General features: G+C 40.6%; 1 protein-coding gene across 3 annotated transcripts in view; it reads right to left on the minus strand.

The window, feature by feature from the left end:
- The window catches only part of MAP2K5 (mitogen-activated protein kinase kinase 5), a 123,437-nt gene that overhangs the window by 46,049 nt on the left and 58,874 nt on the right, over positions 1-18,514 (minus strand). For 2 of the 3 annotated variants that reach the window (XM_030497375.1, XM_030497376.1), the window contains 4 exons: positions 15,920-15,993; positions 14,938-14,988; positions 11,628-11,699; positions 540-569 (listed from right to left, as the gene is read on the minus strand). In XM_030497375.1, coding sequence (XP_030353235.1) covers positions 540-569; positions 11,628-11,699; positions 14,938-14,988; positions 15,920-15,993 — 227 coding nt within the window. The remainder of the gene's footprint in view (positions 1-539; positions 570-11,627; positions 11,700-14,937; positions 14,989-15,919; positions 15,994-18,514) is intronic. The other variant, XM_030497374.1, reaches the window with a different exon arrangement.

An 18,514-nucleotide genomic window follows, 5' to 3' on the forward strand; every position in this document is an offset into this window, starting at 1 on the left:
CCACTGATGGTGGAAGCAGTTTTACCATCAACTTCAACGCAACTGAGTTAGGTCAGAGGAAAGTTGGAAAATGACCATATCTAAATTAAATACTAATATTAGGTCCTCTTAAAATGGAGAACCCAGAGCTCCCTTAAGTATTCCATTCACATTGTATTTTTGATCTGAGCAGATTTTAGACCATTGTACCATTGTTCAAAATTAAACTATAAAAAAGGAGCAGATACACCTTCCTGCTCCAAAAGCACTGTTGCAGATACGGGATTATATTTTCATCTCACTCCAGAACATTCATTAACATCATCATAATTTTCATTGTCTCCAGGGAAAGAAAATCTAGATTTTGGAGAGGAGAAAGAGGGAGAGAGGAAAAAAAAATAATCAATAGAGACTTCTAAATGACTCCTTCAAGATACCACTTTTCAATTTAACAGGACAGATTTATTTGTATGTGGCTCAAATGTTCACAATTGCTCTCTGCACCTTCATACATAGGAATGAATGTCACAGTGGCAAACAGCAGTAATGAACAATCTTACCTGAGGATATGGAAACCTCCCAAGAGCAAGCTGGGAAAGGAAATAATATTTGTCTAGTTATATAGATTTGCATGGAGGGCACATTTTCTTAAAGAGAGAAAAGTACTCAACTCTTACTATTGTATAGATTGGAAAATATCAGCAAAAGTAATGCTGAAAACACACAAAGAGCTGTATTTAGAATGGAGTCATTCGCAACCACCACCCCTTGTTCTATGTTTCTGAGTATTTCTGTATTTCTTGAGCTCTTTTGTCTCTACCACTCAGTAACACCGTTTGATGCCCAAGTTCCTGAGGACTCTCTAAATTAAACCAGTTCAGCCTCAATAGTGAGGCCAACGACACTGACCTTTGCTGATAATTATCTGCAATGAACAGGTATTGTAGAGCATGCACTGAACTCCCAAAGTCCTTCCTTAACTGGCTCAGGGTAAAATCTGGGTTACACAGCTGAGGTTTGCCTTCTTATTGGTGTCAAACCCAGGTAGGAACCTGCAAGGGGGATCTGGAGAGAGATCATGGCACCTACAAAAAGACACTTCCGCTTTTCTTCAGATCTACTTTCTATTGCACACGACATCAACTGGATTTGTTGCCCACATTGTTTTTTAAGTCAATCAATGCATTACTAGAGTATCTGCTAGTATCAGTATTAACCCAACCACAATACTACAGTTGTCATAATGCCACAGCTACTAAATACTCCATAATAAATTCTTCATACAACTTTAGGTTTTCCCATTTGGTATCTGAACCTTGGAAACAATTTAAGCAAAACACAGCTAGTTTAAGTTATTTTGTCTGCTACTCAGTGAACGACAAGGGCTTTCAGAGCTGACACAGACTCCTCCAGAAGGGCTTTCAGAGCAGCTCTGTTCTGACCTGCTTGCTAGATAAGCCCACCTCTCTCTACGGTTTGCAGAGGAGCCATAGTCAGATGAGCATCTCTACACCCTGGTTAACCTTGGCGAATCCTCACCTTACCGCCTTCAGAAGGAGGTCTACCAAAAAGGTTATGGATGCACTGCTACTACTGATTTGTCTGCATGATGAACTACGTATATTCACATCAGACTGAGTAACAGCATCAATGCTGAAGGTCCAAGCCATCATGTCATGCACTGCAAAGGGTAAACCACACGTCAGTGCTGGGTGGAAAGCTGTTTCCCAGCACTTCTATTGTTAATGACATTTGAGCTCCTCAGTGCTGAGGTTACCTGACCTGGCCAGATTGCAGCTAAGGCAGCTGTGCTAACCTATGATGAAATTTCAGCCTGGCTGGCAGCACAAACCTACTTTAAATATAAACAATCAGGCATAGACAGAGCTGTAGGAAGGTGGGGAATGAACGGATGGGGCAAAGACCGGTAGACATACTCGAGCCTCACCAATTCAGTAAAAAGGTCATGAGAAGGTAGTAAGAAGCACCTGGAGAATAAGTGGAAGCAATCAGAAATCAGCAGAGATGATGCCCTTCCTGCACTTCCAGCTGCTCGTCAAACCTAGTCCCATACTAGCCATTTGGCCATGAGCCTTAGCAAATACAGTAAACTTCTTCCAGATCCTCAGAGGAAAGACATTGCAAAAGCAGAGTAGGTCTTAAAGCATTTGTGTAAGAGGCATGCAAGAGATGCCGAGATGAAACAGTATTTTTGGTGACTACTCTTAGAAGCTTTCACACTATAGAGGTGTGCTGAGCAAGGATCCCTACTAGCAATAACATACATGTTTTTTCTGAGATGTTTCTATTCTGCCACTCATCTCTCTGAACGTTATAATCTGCTTCCAGGCTTCCATGTGGGGATCGTTGTGTTACTTGGTTTGTAAGACCAACACCTACAGAACGTAGAAGAAATCCAGCTTACAAGAGACACTGGAACAGGGAACAACATTGAGGTGAGAAAACAAGATCGCTTCAGATTCTCCACAGTGATATTCCTTCCTCCTCTGGATTTCTTCTGTGCTTTGTCTTCCAGGTTTGCTTTTAAGACTGACTCTTTGGGGGGAATTCTGCCTTTCAGTTTTGGTTCTGGTGCAGTGCTGAGCGCAGTGCTGAGCACAGTGCTTCTCTTCACAGCAAATTCATCCTCATAACAAACCAACCCGAGCTAAGCAGTTTGACCACCATCCCTTCTATCACTCCTATCTGGTTCACAGCTTCCCTCAGCTCAGTGTTACTCCAGTTGCTCTCTGATGGTAGGCTTCGAAATACACTGCTAAATAACTAAGACAAGACCCTATGTTTTCTGTTATGCCCAGTCTTAAGGACCAGCACCTACTAAAACATTCCCTTCTATTCATCTTCTTTTGGAAGGACCATCTGTAACTTCCAAAAAGCTGCTTGAGATCCTAAGAAGCACTGTGCTGCTGTGATAGCCTATAAATGCCTAGAAATAAACGTATAAATGCCAAACACTTTTCTCTGAACAGAAGTAGGAAAAAAACCCCTGATTTTTCCAATGACTACTGATGTAGGAATAGTCATTAGAAAGGATACAGACTTGTAGGAATGTAATAGTTACCCCACTGTAGAACAAGAAGATAACTATGGCTATACTCACAGGGCATCATTCTGCACATCTTATTTAAGCAGAAAAACGACCACAGCCTCACTGATGACTTCAAACTAAGCATTTTCATTCTCACTGATGATTCCTCCCCTCGACCACCACACGCCTCAGCAGGGGCTCCAAAGGCAGCAGAGTAATTGAGGGAAGAGCAGTTTTCTGCCAGACGTAAGCACGGGGTGTATAAATGAGCTCTGAAGAATCCAAAACGCATCAGGAACAAGTTGTGAAAAGAAACACGTTTCTCAGTGAAGCTGCTCCTTGGCTGAGAACTGCAAAGCGACACAGCCCCGGACAGCTCATGTGCCAGTTCTGCATCCCCTGAACCATCACCTGCTTCAGCTCGTCAGAGTTGTTTCCTCCCTGCAAGATTGTCAAGGTATTATAAATTAAGAAACTTACCAAAGAGTATGTAATCTTCCCTGAAATAGCCTGCAGATATGTCACTGTACTAAATGTGTTTCAGATTTAATGAAGCTTTAATGTCCTTTTTAATTTTGCCTGTTTCTGTATCACCAGGGGTCGAGCAAGGCAATCAGCACTCAAGAGGGTGGTTTGGTTTAAAACTAGAAAAAACTCATTTGCTTATGAGTTGCACTGTATTTTCTTAATTAAATTTACTAAGTAAAATGGTTTAAGTTCAGCCAACCAGTGACCTCTGTGTGTAGATTTAGATTTATAAATAGTGTCACAGTTACAGAAAAAAAACCACCCCAAAACAAACAGATTAGAGCTTCACTAGAGGGATTTTCATACTCTTATCATCTGTCTCAAGGAAGGCATCTGAACACAAGCAGCACAAGCCCAATGCAGGACACAACTGTAAGCTACCAAACTAATGCACTATCAAACACTTATCTCCTCTGCATTTATACGTGACAAAGCTCAGGAACTGGCAATTTTAAGGCATTATAACAAAAATATAGTATTTCCATTCACACTATTTAGGTTTGGGCACTGACTGGTATTTTATGTAGCTTTGGATATTAAGGAGGGGAAAAGGGAATGCTTAAACTTCAAGGAGCTGGTTCACATATCCCTATGGATACCCTCCCAATGCACAAGAACAGCAAAACCCATCATTTAAAAAAGGCCCAGTGAATTGCAATGCCAGTATGGTATGGAAATATAAATGAGAATCAGACCATATCAGCAAGAAATATGTCAATAACACTTTCCTACACCATTACACCTCAGAGCAACTAACTGTCTGCACAGGGTTTTGTTAGAAGGGTGGTAGTGTGTGTGGTTTTCTTTTAACTATTACTTTCTTAGACATACAAGTAGCCCATCAGGGCACTTAAAACACTCATTTTATGGTGATTTTTATCAAACTATATCTAAAACCACACTAGAGAGAGCAAACATGAGGCAGCCAGTTTCGGTACAGGCAGGTGCCTAAACCCCTTGTATGGAGCAGCCGTAAGAAGGGCTGGAAAGCAAATCTAACCTCAACTACATACATTTAATGTGAACATAAAATTAAAAAGACTCGGTGAAATAATGTAATGAACAATTTTGGAACTGAAAATAGAAATCTAGAAATCCTCACTGACAAGCTGCTTTCTCTACATCCCTCTTTACTTGCTTGACCATATAAGAATTACATCAGGGACTTGGTCCCTATCCTGTTCAGAAAGTGACTGGGGGAAAGAAGTTCAAAACATATTTTCAGGACACTCGGGCAATAAAATCTCCCACTTAGATTATTGTCTATGTTGTACAAGTTGTTTTTTAATTTACAGTTATACTGAAAAGCATGGGATGGTTTTATTCTTAATTTAGACACATTCCATGTTTCTCAGCATAACTGCAAATTGAAAATAAGCACTTACAATATCGCAATGATCCAGCTGAAGGGGGACTTTATAGTCTGAAATGTTCTAAACTTTGTTCTTAATTACCTTGTGCACATTTTACACAATTAAATTTCCATCTAAGGATTTTGCATTTAGATGGTGCACTGCCGTTAAACCCTCATTTTATGGAAAAGCAGCCGCCACTTCGGAACATTCAGACACAGGAAACTTTAAAAATCAGACTTAACTACTGGATAACATAAAATTCCCTAGGTGAAATTTCATACCAAGACCAATTTATACATTCCTAGATAGATGGCTTAAAATCACCTGAAACTCTGCAGGGTATGGACCTTAATAAATATTAAATACCTCAAAAACTACTCTAAGATTTCTCTTTCCTTCTTATATCAATTCCAGTGTCCTCTTATTGCACAGTTTAAAAAAAAAGGAAAAAAAAAAATCCAAAAGGATATAACAGCAATTTACCAGCGTTAAAGTGCTGCTGAGGTTAAACCGACAACAAAGAAGAACAGAAACACAAAGCATCTTGAAGTAGGGCTTCAATTAAATGTGCAGGATTTAGTAATGCAGGACGAAAAAAAGAGTTACAAATTAATTTAATCTTCTGCCTATAGTTTGCAGCTGCACTCCAAAGTGTCTGGGGCTTAAGAACAAAGCCTTGAAAGGCCTCGGAGTGAGGAAAGCTTCAATTTTTAATGTATAACGCCATTAGCTGGGAACTTGTGGAATCTGCGACCCCTGCGGAGGGGCATAAGCGCGGGTAACAGAGACTGATGAAGTGACATATTTGTTCATGTCTAGGACGATGAGGAAGAAGGTTATTACTAATACCATCAGGCCCAACAGAAATATGCCCTAATAACCTTTGGGACATTCCTTGGCTTGAGCAGATGAGTTTGAGATCTCTCTACATAAAAATATATTAAAAATCAAAGCCTAATTCACCTTAATTAAAGATAATTAGTTTCACTTTGACTTCTTTTAAATATGAACTATAGTAAATGCACCGCAAGCCAAAGGCTGCAGACAATCGTGATTGAATTGCACATTTCTTCCTCGCCACAAATCCCTTATATTACCAGGCTTTTACTGCTGCGTCTTCAAAGGTGTTGCTTGGAATAGCAGCGCCTTTTCTGAAGGGAAAAAGGTGGGACACGGGCCTTTCAGGGCCAATCTGGGGAAACTGTCAGGTGCAAAATTAACACAAATGGTCCATAAAGATTAATGAGGCTACTTGTTTGAGCTGAGAGGCTTCCTGCTTAGTTGTTTGCTGGATTTAGAGTCGATACTTAAAAGGAAAAGAAGTGTTAAAATTTGGTTGTGCTGGTGGTAATGCAGCTCAATTCCAGCTGTTTTCCATCTCTACTGTCAGGAGAGAGCTTGTCCACCATATCAAACCAATCCAATAACAGGGAAAGGCAGGCTCGAATGACAAACATACCTAAATTTGAGGCTTTTAAAAAGTAGAAACTATACTGCACAGTATAAGAATAGGGAACATTAATGACACAATCCTATATATTACAAATACACCATGTATAATGTCATCCATTAATTGTCCACTCATCTTTCCACTCGGATAGAAAACTGTATTATTTATTTCGCTGCCACACAGACTGCCCACAGCAGCCTAAGAGCAATTCCTGAGAAACATGATACATTGAGGTCTCAACCCGCGCAAACTGTACCTAAACTTACACTTTATTGCAGCTTAGTTCACAATCTTCACCTAATATAGGGTTACATCCCAGTGCAGCAAGCGGATAAATCATCCTGGAATATTACTCTGGCTAAGTTTAGCTGTGAGTGGAGCATATGTGCTTCCGAGTCACTGAAGCAAAGGCCCATAAAATACACTAATTACTGGAAGTTATGGTCACTGAGTGATTGATAGCGCTCTGCAAGGCAACTTCCCCGTTCTCAGCTATTCCGACGGGCCTCCCCCACCACACAGCAATTATTAATTCATGACCCAACCCTCAGGCACTGGTACCTTTACTTCTAATTCTGCTACCACAAAGATCGCGATGGAGCTGGACATTGTCTGTCTTCATCTTGGTGGCTGCTGAAGATGGCAGATGAGGAAAGGGAGCTAACGGCCACTGCCTGGAAAAATCCCTTGAAATAGCTCAAGGGAGGAAAAATAATAAGTATATAGGCCAGGTTTTTCCTAAGATCAAGTTCCTGAAACACAGCATTCAGTATAGAATGATTAAAACCACATAAATACAATAAGAATGACAAACTGCTGAGCAAAACTGCACGTTACAGCCACTCTCAACGCTGAGTGAAGCATCTGAGGATTTGTCCATACAAATCACATTACTACAATCCTTAAAACCAGAGTAACAAGGTGAGGCTCGTTGCAACAAAGTGCTTTTTACTTACTTGCTTTCCTCATGCCTCCTGCTATTCTCAGTGGCTCCACCAGCACCATCACCATGGCAAGGCATTTCCTTGTATCTCCAGTTTAATCAAGTAAAATAAAGTTCTGCTCCTCGCAAGCATGCAAAAAGCAAGGCCAAGCCCAATAAGAACTGTCCTTGATCAGACACACCTCACTTCAGCCAAGGATTTCGTTACAATATCAAGACTCCTGCTCTGTATGGAGATCAAATGCAATTCTCATTTTCCTTTTAAGCTTGACCCTTGCCTTCTTCTAATGGGCTATTTTAATTAATATTCCTCTTGCCTCTGCTCAGTGTGGCTTTTGACACTGGAGGTCAGTGCATAGTCCGTGCCTCACACAGACATTCACAGATGTCTCATCATGATTGCACCCCTTGCTACCAAACCTTCACCATGTCTCCAGTGCCACTACTGAAACTGTGCTCTACCACCAAGCTTCAGGTCTCAGATTCCACCCCCAGCATCTGCCTACCTGCTATTGTTTAGGTAAGGGTGTAACACTGATGAAAGACCAACCATAACGTCCACACTTAAATGAAATCCTGCAGAAGGCAAAATTGTGGTCTGCAGAGCTTCCTGCAGATCAGCTCACAATCTTGATCTTGAAGTGCTATCATATCAAAGCTGATGATGCGTGACTGATGACATGTTTCAGACTCCTTAGAAAGTTCTTCTGAAACCTTCTCTCCTTGACCAGATTACATATACACGAACCTTTACATCAGTTTTATGCAGTTAAAGCACTTCAATATTTAAGACGTTTAAGAGAATCATCTTGAAGCAGAGCTTCTTCTCTTGCAGCACCCTCTTCAAACATGTTCCTCCTCTTTGCTGTCATGTTCTCATTCTGGGAGTTTAAAGAACTTGTTTCTAACGCTAAAACTGCTAGACAAGCTCCTTTTCTCTGAAGGAGAGAACACTGATCATCTTTGCAAGAAAAGTTAATTTTAAAAAGAGGCCTGAAACACAAGAAAAGTAGCTCTTTTTATCAGCAGAGAACAGTGGAAAGCAGAGACGAGGATGTGATAGAAAAGGAGGTGCAAAAGGTATCATTAGCCAATATTCTATTTCCAAAACTTACTAGGTTTGTGTCATAAGCAAATCGCTTATTTCCTGCATTTCAATATAACATCATATCAATTTTATCAGTCTATAAAATGAGCCCTGGATTTTCTGGCAAAGATCTGCAAGCCTATACTTTGCCTCAACAAACAACTCTGACCACAACTCTATTCCATTCCCTTCCCAAAACTCCCCTCTCACCTACCATCTCTCCTCAGAACACGTAAGAGACTCCAGTCCTCAGTCTTGTCTTGAGAGCATGCCAGCGCTCCTTAGCAGTCAGCTCTGAGATGGCAAAATCTGGGAGAAAACCCAGAAGCAATCCCCTGCAGGAGGACCCTAGAAGACACCAGCCCTACATGGTCCCACCAAAGCTCTTCTCACCCAGGTTCTTGTCTCTGGCAGCAGTCTCTTATCCCAGGAGAAGCAGCTCTGCTGAAGGTATACCTGCTCCTCAAAAAGGCACCACTGGACAAGAACACTGCCTATTTAAAACCCAACAAGATGGATTTTATCCTCCTTCGGGTGCTTTAAAGTTCACTTTCAGCTCACAGCCACGCAAGGCAGGATGAGAGTCATACTGGAGAATAACAAGAAATATTAGGCAATTGAATTTATCCTGTGCAGGACGCGGCTCTTGGAGGGAGACTGCCTCTGCTACAGAGCACGCACAGCTCTCAGGCTCAGCCCAGCCCAGAGTGTATTTATGACTGAGTTATAAACCCCTGAAAAACAGCTTTTTGAATGAAAATGCTGACGCAGTCTTCAGCGTAGTGACAGCAATGTCATCGGTTGAAATTGAACTCGCTTTGTCAAGCCAGGAGCACCTCAGTGAGACATCTAAAACCTCATGAAAACACACAAACTATTTGTGATGAAATACTTCAAACACGTTTACAGAATATATATTAAATTCAATTCACTTCAAAAAATCCTGAAGAAATGCAAACTTAATAATAATATTAATAATAATGGAGAAGAAGAAATGCTAGCAGCATTTCTTTTTTCATTTACTTTTTTCATTTATAATTTCTTCTTTATTTCTGGCAAAGGAAAGACTGAGCACCCTCAGACACCTCTCACCTCAAAGGGAACAAGAACACTCACCATCTCTCAAGATTCGGTAGTTCCCACCATCTAATACTTTTCATACTCTGCCAGCAAGTTTTTTGGGGCAGTTTTCTTAACCTTCAAAAGTAAAGCTCAGTTTCTCATTACACAGAGCTTTGCAGCAAAGAAATTCAAGACATCTGAAAGGCTCAGAAGAATATTAAAGGAGAAGATTTACTTAACTGATATTTTATATTCTCACACATCAGAACAGCCCTTGGTAACTTGGTCCTACATGCCATTTCTTTTAAATTAACATGCTCTAACAGTGCTAGCACGAAGTTGTAGGGATTGGAGTATTGCACTTCTAAGTGGAGATGATTTTAAAATCCTACAGCAAATGCTAGCTTCCCTTTTTAACAGCTCCATCAACAAGGGCCTGGGTGTCTCCACTACCAATCCCCATGTCAATACAGTGTTACTTTAATGACAGTGACCTTGCGTGGCTCTTTGAGCATCTTCTTCACCTTTTCTGAGCCATTTTTCTAAGGCACTGTCCTTGCTTTCATCATTTAACACATCACTCAAACCACTTCAATAAAGCAGCGATCATGTTGAAGAGAGGTCCCGGAGGACCAGATGACATCCCAATTAACAAAGCACACCAAACCAAATTGGTTTTTGTACATCTGGTTCAGAAAACATTCGTGGAAAGTGAGAGAAGGGGAAAAAAAAGTTGACAAGGTTTAAAAGAGGAGATAAAATGCAAATGAAAGGTGTTTTCCTAATGTTGGCTCATACAACAAGAAATTCATCCTTCAAATCATATTCATGACCAGACAGGCAACCTACTAATAATCCTAAACTACACTCCAAATATCTTTGTCTACATGGTAAATCATCACATTGCTGCTGCACATCAAAATATGTTTTTTATTCAGCAAAGGAACCAGTAAATGCTTGTTCTATTGGACTTCTGCATTTACATCACTCTATTCCACCATGAATCAGGACAACACCATAGTCAAGCCTTCATATAATACAATCTGGATTTAGCCCTTTGTTGGCTGGATTCATTTACAGAGTGTGTGAGCACAGTCTGTATCTCTCCCAAAATTGTGAGGGCTCTCCAGCATCACAAGCCATTAAAATTTGCAGTAAAACAAATTAACAGACCTGCATCCCCTGTGACACGTTAAAGTATGTCATTGTTGTAATTCAGAGCTAGCTTCAGTCAGGCTCTGGAAAAGATTTACAGGAGCTGAATGCAATGATTCAGCATTAAGTATTTTCATTGTGGTTATAACTGATTTGGCAAGGAATTTATTTTTTGGAAACAACACAATAGTCTCGGTTAACTTTTAGGCTACAAAATGTGAAATTTGCCTAGATGTAGGGGGGCAGCACCAAGACTACTTAACTTCTATCTAATCTTCTGCTAAAACATCAGTTGCGCTTCACCAAAAGGCATATTCAGCTTTACCTGAATTATCACTCTATCATTACATGACATAATGATACAGACATATATCAGATACCACACCAGCAGAAAAAGGAAGGGCACCTTTGCCCAGAGAAGCTGTGGCTGCCCCATCCCTGGCAGTGTTCAAGGCCAGGTTGGACACAGGGGCTTGGAGCAACCTGCTCTAGTGGAAGGTGTCCCTGCCCGGGGCAGGGGGTTGGAACTGGATCAGCTTTAAGGTCCCTTCCAACCCAAACCATTTAATCACACAGGGAAGGACTCATACCACTGGGCAAATATTTCTACAAAGATTTTGCAAGGCCATTAACCAGCTCAAACCTGGAATCCACATAATGCCATTTTAACCCTAATAATAGTCCCCTCTCTCCCAGCCTGTGAAGAAATACAGAAACACCATCATCTTCAATCCCAGACGTGTTGAAAGAATGCAGAGGCATCCACGGACCAGGCCCTACTTCTTACTCCCATGTGGAGTTTTACTAGAGGATTTAAGACTGTTAATGGTTTGTACAGAGGCTCTTTAACATCTAATTTGAAGGCAGTAAGAACAAACCCATTCTAAATACAGCCAAGAAGTTCAGCAATAGTTCAAAACATGCACGTATAAAAGAGTTTACAAAGACTACATGAAAATATTTTGATGGTAGATTTGATTGTTGCCATGTGCACATGAGAATGACAGATATTTGCATACCTCCATGAAGGAAATCCCTAGACTCCAAACGTCTGAGTGAATTCCATACTGTTCTCCTGAAATCCGCTCAGGCTGCAAAGAGATGGAAAGAAACATCTTCTTGAGCCCGACAACCAACAAGATATTTCACAACAGCTAGCCCAGAGCAAACAAATCAACTGAGAAAACGCAAAGAAGCTTAATGCTCACCAGCTAACCTGGCAGAGAGCAAACCCACTCCTCAAACACGACTTCTTTATTTATTGTGCCTCTTCTGCTAGGGCAAAGGACTTGGTTATGCTCAAATGTGTGGCTACACACCTTGCAAAGTTGGCCTTGGCATTTGTGTTTGGGCTGTTTTATCCAACAACAACAACATACAGAAAGCCCATGGCTTGCACATGTGCAGCAGAGCACAAGGTCAAGTTGTGAGTCCAATGGTACATACGTCTATCACAAGGTACACTTGGAAAACAGGCTCCTAATGTTGAGTCAAGAGGTTGGGGAGTAACCATGGTTTAAACACCAAAGTTATCGAAGCCAAAGGAACCAATGAAGTCACACGCCAGCAATTTTATGTACTTTTTAATTTCATTTCTGACCTATAGAAAATAAAAACTTTACCCAAAACTATTAATAGCAAGTTTAATGCCTCATGAAACAGAATGCTGTAAAACATAACTGCTCGTTTTCACTTGAAAGCTACAATTTAAGCATTTCCAAGGTCAAGTACAGCATGAAATGTAACAATAAAAGGCTCCATGAGACTTCTCTCCCCACTGTGCTGTTAATGCACCTGTCTAGCCCAACCACCTCCAAAGCACTGGCTGTATTTTTAGTCTTTAATAATCCAGAGACCTTTGTTAGAAAACAAACTCCCAAATTAGTGCCAGTCCAATGTGTTTTCGGATGTTTCCTCTGCTCTGCTAATCCCAGGTCAGGAGCTTTTATCGCAGCATGAACGTTAAGTAAAAATCAAAGTGCTGCCCACATTGTCTTTAAGGATTGTCTTCCACAACTGCCATAACCTAAAAAACCACCTCTGAATGGAACTGGAACAACAAATCTTTTTGACTAAGCCTCATTTATTTTGAGCTGAACAGTGACCCAAAAATCTTACACCTGTGGCAAGACGATAACAGCAGATTCTTTTAGTGCAGCTGAGACCCTGGCCTTTCTCAAGCCACCAAATCAGATGCATAATTCACGCTGAAGGATATTAAGTGGTTTATTCTTCCCTTATAACAGCTCAAGTTTTAGATGGCAACTTACAGTTAGAAATGATGTCTTCACAGAATAAAGCAGCAAGTAAATCACTCGCATGTTTAAACAAGAAGTCTACTCATGTGGATTTAAGAGTATGGAAAAGAAGATGAAAATAAGAGTAGCACACGCATAAAGTCAAGTGTGCAACATAGATCATCCCAAGGATACAGAGCTCAAAACCATTTTCTCTTTAAATTTCATGACTGCTTACTTTTTCCATCCAAAATTTTTTGTCTATATAAAGTGCTGACAAAATGATTTTACAGAAAACACCATTTTTGCTGGAAATGTTAATTTCTCTATCAGAAAGGGGTTTTTGCTTATTTATTTTCAGCAGAAACCTCCATTTTTTTAATGGTTTCAAACTGACTCCCAGTCTGCCAAATAGGCAAACCAAAGCTTATGGCCTTCATTACTTTTTGACGACTTGCCTACAAATCTGATGACAACAAATGACTCATTCAGCAAGTAAAACTATTCTAACACAAGAAATCAGATCAAGTATATTTGAGCTTAAAACTCCTCTTTTTCCATTAGCAGATGAACACACCACATTCATCCATAAACAGTAAGGAAAAAAAGTAATTTATTTAATGTACACCTGGGAAAGAAAACAGTAATCTTGAGTTGCACACTAAAAGCATAATACAATTTAATTCTCAGACCTGCTTAAGACCACTCTAAGTGTTACAGCTGACTTGGAAAAGTTGATTAATTTGAAGCTGTTTATTCGTCTCAATCACTATATTCCAGTTCTTTTAGAAAATGGAGCCATTAAAATAAGCAGGTTACTATAAAAACGCTAATGGCCAAGACCAGACTTATTTTTCCTTTCTTATGTTTTTAAAACACTTTTCTGCAAATAACACTGTGATGACACAGGATAGCCCAAGTCTTTCTAGGATGGTGACACGAGTGTTTCAGAAGCCACATAATGAGTACACCTTGACTAGAAAAGCACTTAGCAAATAAATGGACACCCTGGTCTGCTTTCTTCTCACAAGAAAGTAAGAGAATACCTGAAAGCGATTAAAGGTCATGGATTTCTCTCTCCTCGTTTCTGAGGTTTGAAAAATACAAGTATCAACCACTTTGTATTGTTTTCTCTTCTTTTTTTGAAGAAGCTGAATACTGATTTTTTCCTCATTAATATTATGACATAAATAATTTGTTAGAAGAATTTTAATTGCCAAAAATAAAAGACAACGGTTAATACACTGCTCTAAACTGAAGCATTTAAGTTTTCACATCTGTTAAATGGAGAACTGAAATTAATCAAATTCATCTAATGGAAAATAAATGCTAACTTTTGTACTTTAGTTTTAGACTGGCCCTTGTCACCATATTAATCTCCTTGACATGAACACCACATGCCAGTTGTCAGGTCAGCTGGAACCGCTAAACCCAAACCTAGCTAACAGCAGCAGCCTTTCCCCTAGTGAGACATCTTCAGTAATGAGTTAATTTGGTCTAAAAATGATGAGAATTTATGCTTTAATGTACAGAAATAAGGCAAAGGTAGTCTCATCATCTCAACAGAGAAGTTGCCCCATCCCTGGCAGTGTTCAAGGCCAGGTTGGACACAGGGGCTTGGAGCAACCTGCTCTAGTGGAAGGTGTCCCTGCCCGTGGCAGGGGGTTGGAGCTGGAGGAGCTTTAAAGTCCCTTCCAACCTAAACCACACTGTGATTCTATGATTCTACTATCTCTGCGGAAAATTGGTTTTTGAATGTTGAACTGGCTCTCTGCTTTGTTCTCAGCTGTTATAATGCAGTAAAGGCAACCAGAAACACATTAAATAAACACTTTTTCCAATATTACTCTTTCCTATCAGCAAGAAGCACAGTGCCACAGAGCTGGTAAGGAGCACAGGTAGGAATAGAGTGGGTCTGTTGAGACAGCACAAGGGACTTGTTTCTTTACACACAAAGTTAAGACATAGCTTATACCGGGTATAGCAAGAGATGAAGTTTGAGAATTGATTTAGAATATATCCTGCACTACACAGAACAAGACTGTGAACAAATACTTCTATTTAAATGTAATTCCTGCATAAATTCACTTACCGCCATATAAGCATTTGTTCCAACATACGTCTTGGCTATAGAATTCACCAGCTATCAGACAAAACAGTCTGTTAGAACAATATAAAGATAATGTGGAAATAAAATGGGCAATTATTCCTCATTTAACCTACAATCATCATTCCTATAAATCAACTAAAAATTATGTAAAAGGGAACAAATTTATCTGCAAAGGCATTAAAAACGATTAAATCTCTCTTTTGTTCGGAATGAGAGTTCCAATTTAAACAAGCACTGCATTACAGTTTATGGCAGATAACCTTAAACAATTCTGTTAAACAGGATGCTTATCGCTTTAGTACCCCAAACTAGTCTGATATAAAAAGTCAATTTGAAGTAGGATTGAACATGCTCATTTTTCAGTCAGCTGGCTCAAGATGTGAATAAAGCCACATTCATCACTTGAATGCAACGAGCACTAAATACGCTGGAGGGACAACAGACTCTGACAACTTATAATACAAGGCTGACCTTCTCTTTGGTCCTCGTGTTTGGCTGAGAGTAAAGGTGCTGAATTTCAAATCAACATCACAGCAAGCTCATGGGTCACTATCAGAGAAGTTCTCCAGGGAGGCCCAAAATGGAAATTAATTAAAATTTGTGCTGCACATTGTAGAAGCCCACCACTATTGTTACTCCCAATATTAATTTTTATTGTGGGCCAGTTGGGCTCCCCAGACACGTCTCTCGTTCTGCCCTCCCTTTTGTCTGGCCAAAACGCTTTCAGATCAAAGCTGCATATCAATGAAGTTTGCTATTCGTAAGTAGTAATTACAATATCAGCAGTTTTTACTGTCATTAAACAATGAACAATCATATTCAGATGAAGAAAAGTCGCCCAGAGATTAAAAATGAATAGGGCTCTCCCAGCAGAGGGGAGCTTGCTGTGGGGCTGTTTGTCTGGCAGCCAGGTGATTTCTGACATTAGGAAGAGAGCAGGCACATATCTAAAAGGAGGAATTACCTGCGTGCTGACCCCAAAGTCACACAGCTTCACCTGGCCTCGTGTGTTCACCAGCATATTAGACGGCTTCACATCTGTTTGGGAACAAAAGTATATTCTCTAGATTATCCGAGACACGCATCGTGTACGCAGAGATTGTTACCAGTATCAGCATGATGGATTTTAACAGGAAATATTTCAGATATATTTTAAATGCAGCCTTTGGTTTGTAGCAGTCAGTAGCACAGACATCATATCCCAAATACTAATAATCCATGTTATTAAATCTGCAGTTCACACCAATCTGGGAGGGACAGAAAGTGTGCTGGAGGATAGGACCGAGAATTTGAAGTGATCGTGACAAACTGGAAAATCAGAGTGAAAACATTACATGAAATTCAGTAGGGACAAATGGAAGCACTGTGTTTAGATAGGGATTAATCAACTGCATAAATATAGGATTAAACAACTGCCTGGAGCATCTGCTGGAGCAGGTCTGCAAAAAAGGATCTGTGGCTGATGGTGTGAAGTGGAAATAGCAGAAAGAGAACAAACTGCCACTGGACGATTTAGGAATAAGCCAAAAGCAATGGTGCAAAGAGCGAAGCCTGTTTTCGTACTAAGGGATAGCTGGGCTGACCTTTTACCATTCGTCCCAGCCTTGTGACTTTGTATTTTATCACTGCAATTAACCCTGCCTCCTTTTTCTCCAACAGCCCTCACCTAATTCCACGTGGTGACAAGAGCAGAATATTCTATCCAAACTACCAATACAAAGCGTCCCACACAAACACCTGTATAGAGGAACACAGGCAAAACACAAAACACACAAGCACATTTGAGCTACAAGAACACACACAGTGCAGCTCTGCTCTTGGGGACACCATTCTTCAGACCTACTGACTTCCACCTCCACGGCTTCTGCTGCATTAATACAGCTCCGATGATAGCATGGGTTTGGAGCAATGCCTTAAAATGATTACTAATCCTGCTCCAACAAATAAAACAACAGTGTACATCATAAAGCCAGATAAGACCTTAGTGCTGACCCCCTGTGATGCCAGAAGTTGGTTTACTTCCATTGCATACTCTAAAATCGATGCGTGAATAAACTCGATGGTAATGCAGGGAACACTGAGCATCTTTTGTGTGCCAGTCAGAAAGCACCATGTGCACGTTATGGCCTGGCTTAAACTTGGGAAGATTAGAGCACAGTGGCTTTGCCTAATCACTGCTTTCTTCTGTCAAAATGGATTAAAAGCAATAGCTTGTATCTTTGCCTTCTTTAGAAGTGAACACTAGTTGGGTGCAGATGGATGAAACTCAACTAGAAAAGAACCTAATTTTGTTTATCATTAAGTTTGCCTTTGTTTAGCAGATGTTTCTTGGTACCACAGTAGCTTGCTTAATTTGTCTCTGTAATGTAGAAATGTATAACCTCAATTAACAAGCTGATTAAATGCTCTCCTATATATGAGCTAAAAATCCAGTTTAAAAAAGGGGAGCATCCAACAGTACATTATAAAACTTAAGTGGATCTGTACATTTTAAGTTAGGTATTGATACTTCTGGTATGTTTTGCAATTTCCCTCCAAAGCCAGAAGAACAAGCAGTCATTAGTGTCTCCACATTACAGCATCGACAGACTCTGTGTCATCCTGATCTCAACTCATCTTTAGGAATTCAATCCACGTGCTGCATTTGTGGTGGATTTTTACCCATTCCCCCACTGCATGTGATGAGGCAGAACACTGCTATGGAGCCATCCATGCAGTCACCAATCTCTTGTCCACTTCCCAATGACATTTTAGGAATATGTTTTCTACCTAAAACTTCAGGGAGACTCAAAGATTTGCTTGCGGCAGCTCACAAACAGCACAGATCTCTCTGGTGTCGACTGACTTTGCTACATCTAACAAGACATGCCAAGTCCATCAGAGGCTCTACCCTGAATCCTGAGGAGAAAAGGACTTTGCACAGTAATCCTGTTTAACCTTTCTAATAATATGGCAGCCAACAGAGTTACCTACATACTGGGCTTGTGCTGAATCACTGGATGGGGCTTAGAGCAACCTGCTCTAGTGGAAGGTGCCTCTGCCTGTGGCAGGGGGTTGGAACTGGTTGAGCTTTAAGGTCCCTTCCAACACAAACCTTTCTGTGATTCTATGTTCTCCAAGGGCAGCCCACAAGTCCTTACTACTTCAACATGACCCACTGGAGGAAACCTTCATGCCACACATGTCCCCTGTCCCACTGGGGGTGCCAGCTCCCACCAAGTTAGAGCTAAGGTGTCCAGTCACCACCTTGTGTCACTGGGGATCTGCAGACCCAACTTCCCTTCCCCATCACCACATGGGATGTGACAGTAAGTCAATACAATTAAAAAGAACATCTGTCATTCAATGAGTGTTGCTTGATCCTGAAATCTTTCCACAAATAAAACAAAATGCAGACAATCCTAACAGTAAAAAGCAACTGATGGTCAGCGCATGAAGGAAGGGAAGCCTCAGCCCATGAAGGAAGGGAGCCTGTGCAGGCTGGGGCCTCCACTGAGCAAGCTGCAGCCCACCAAGCACTGCTACAACAACAAATACTATCTGTCCATGCAGCAGGATT

This window comes from Strigops habroptila, chromosome 9, assembly GCF_004027225.2.
Source record: "Strigops habroptila isolate Jane chromosome 9, bStrHab1.2.pri, whole genome shotgun sequence".
NCBI classification, from domain to species: domain Eukaryota; kingdom Metazoa; phylum Chordata; class Aves; order Psittaciformes; family Psittacidae; genus Strigops; species Strigops habroptila.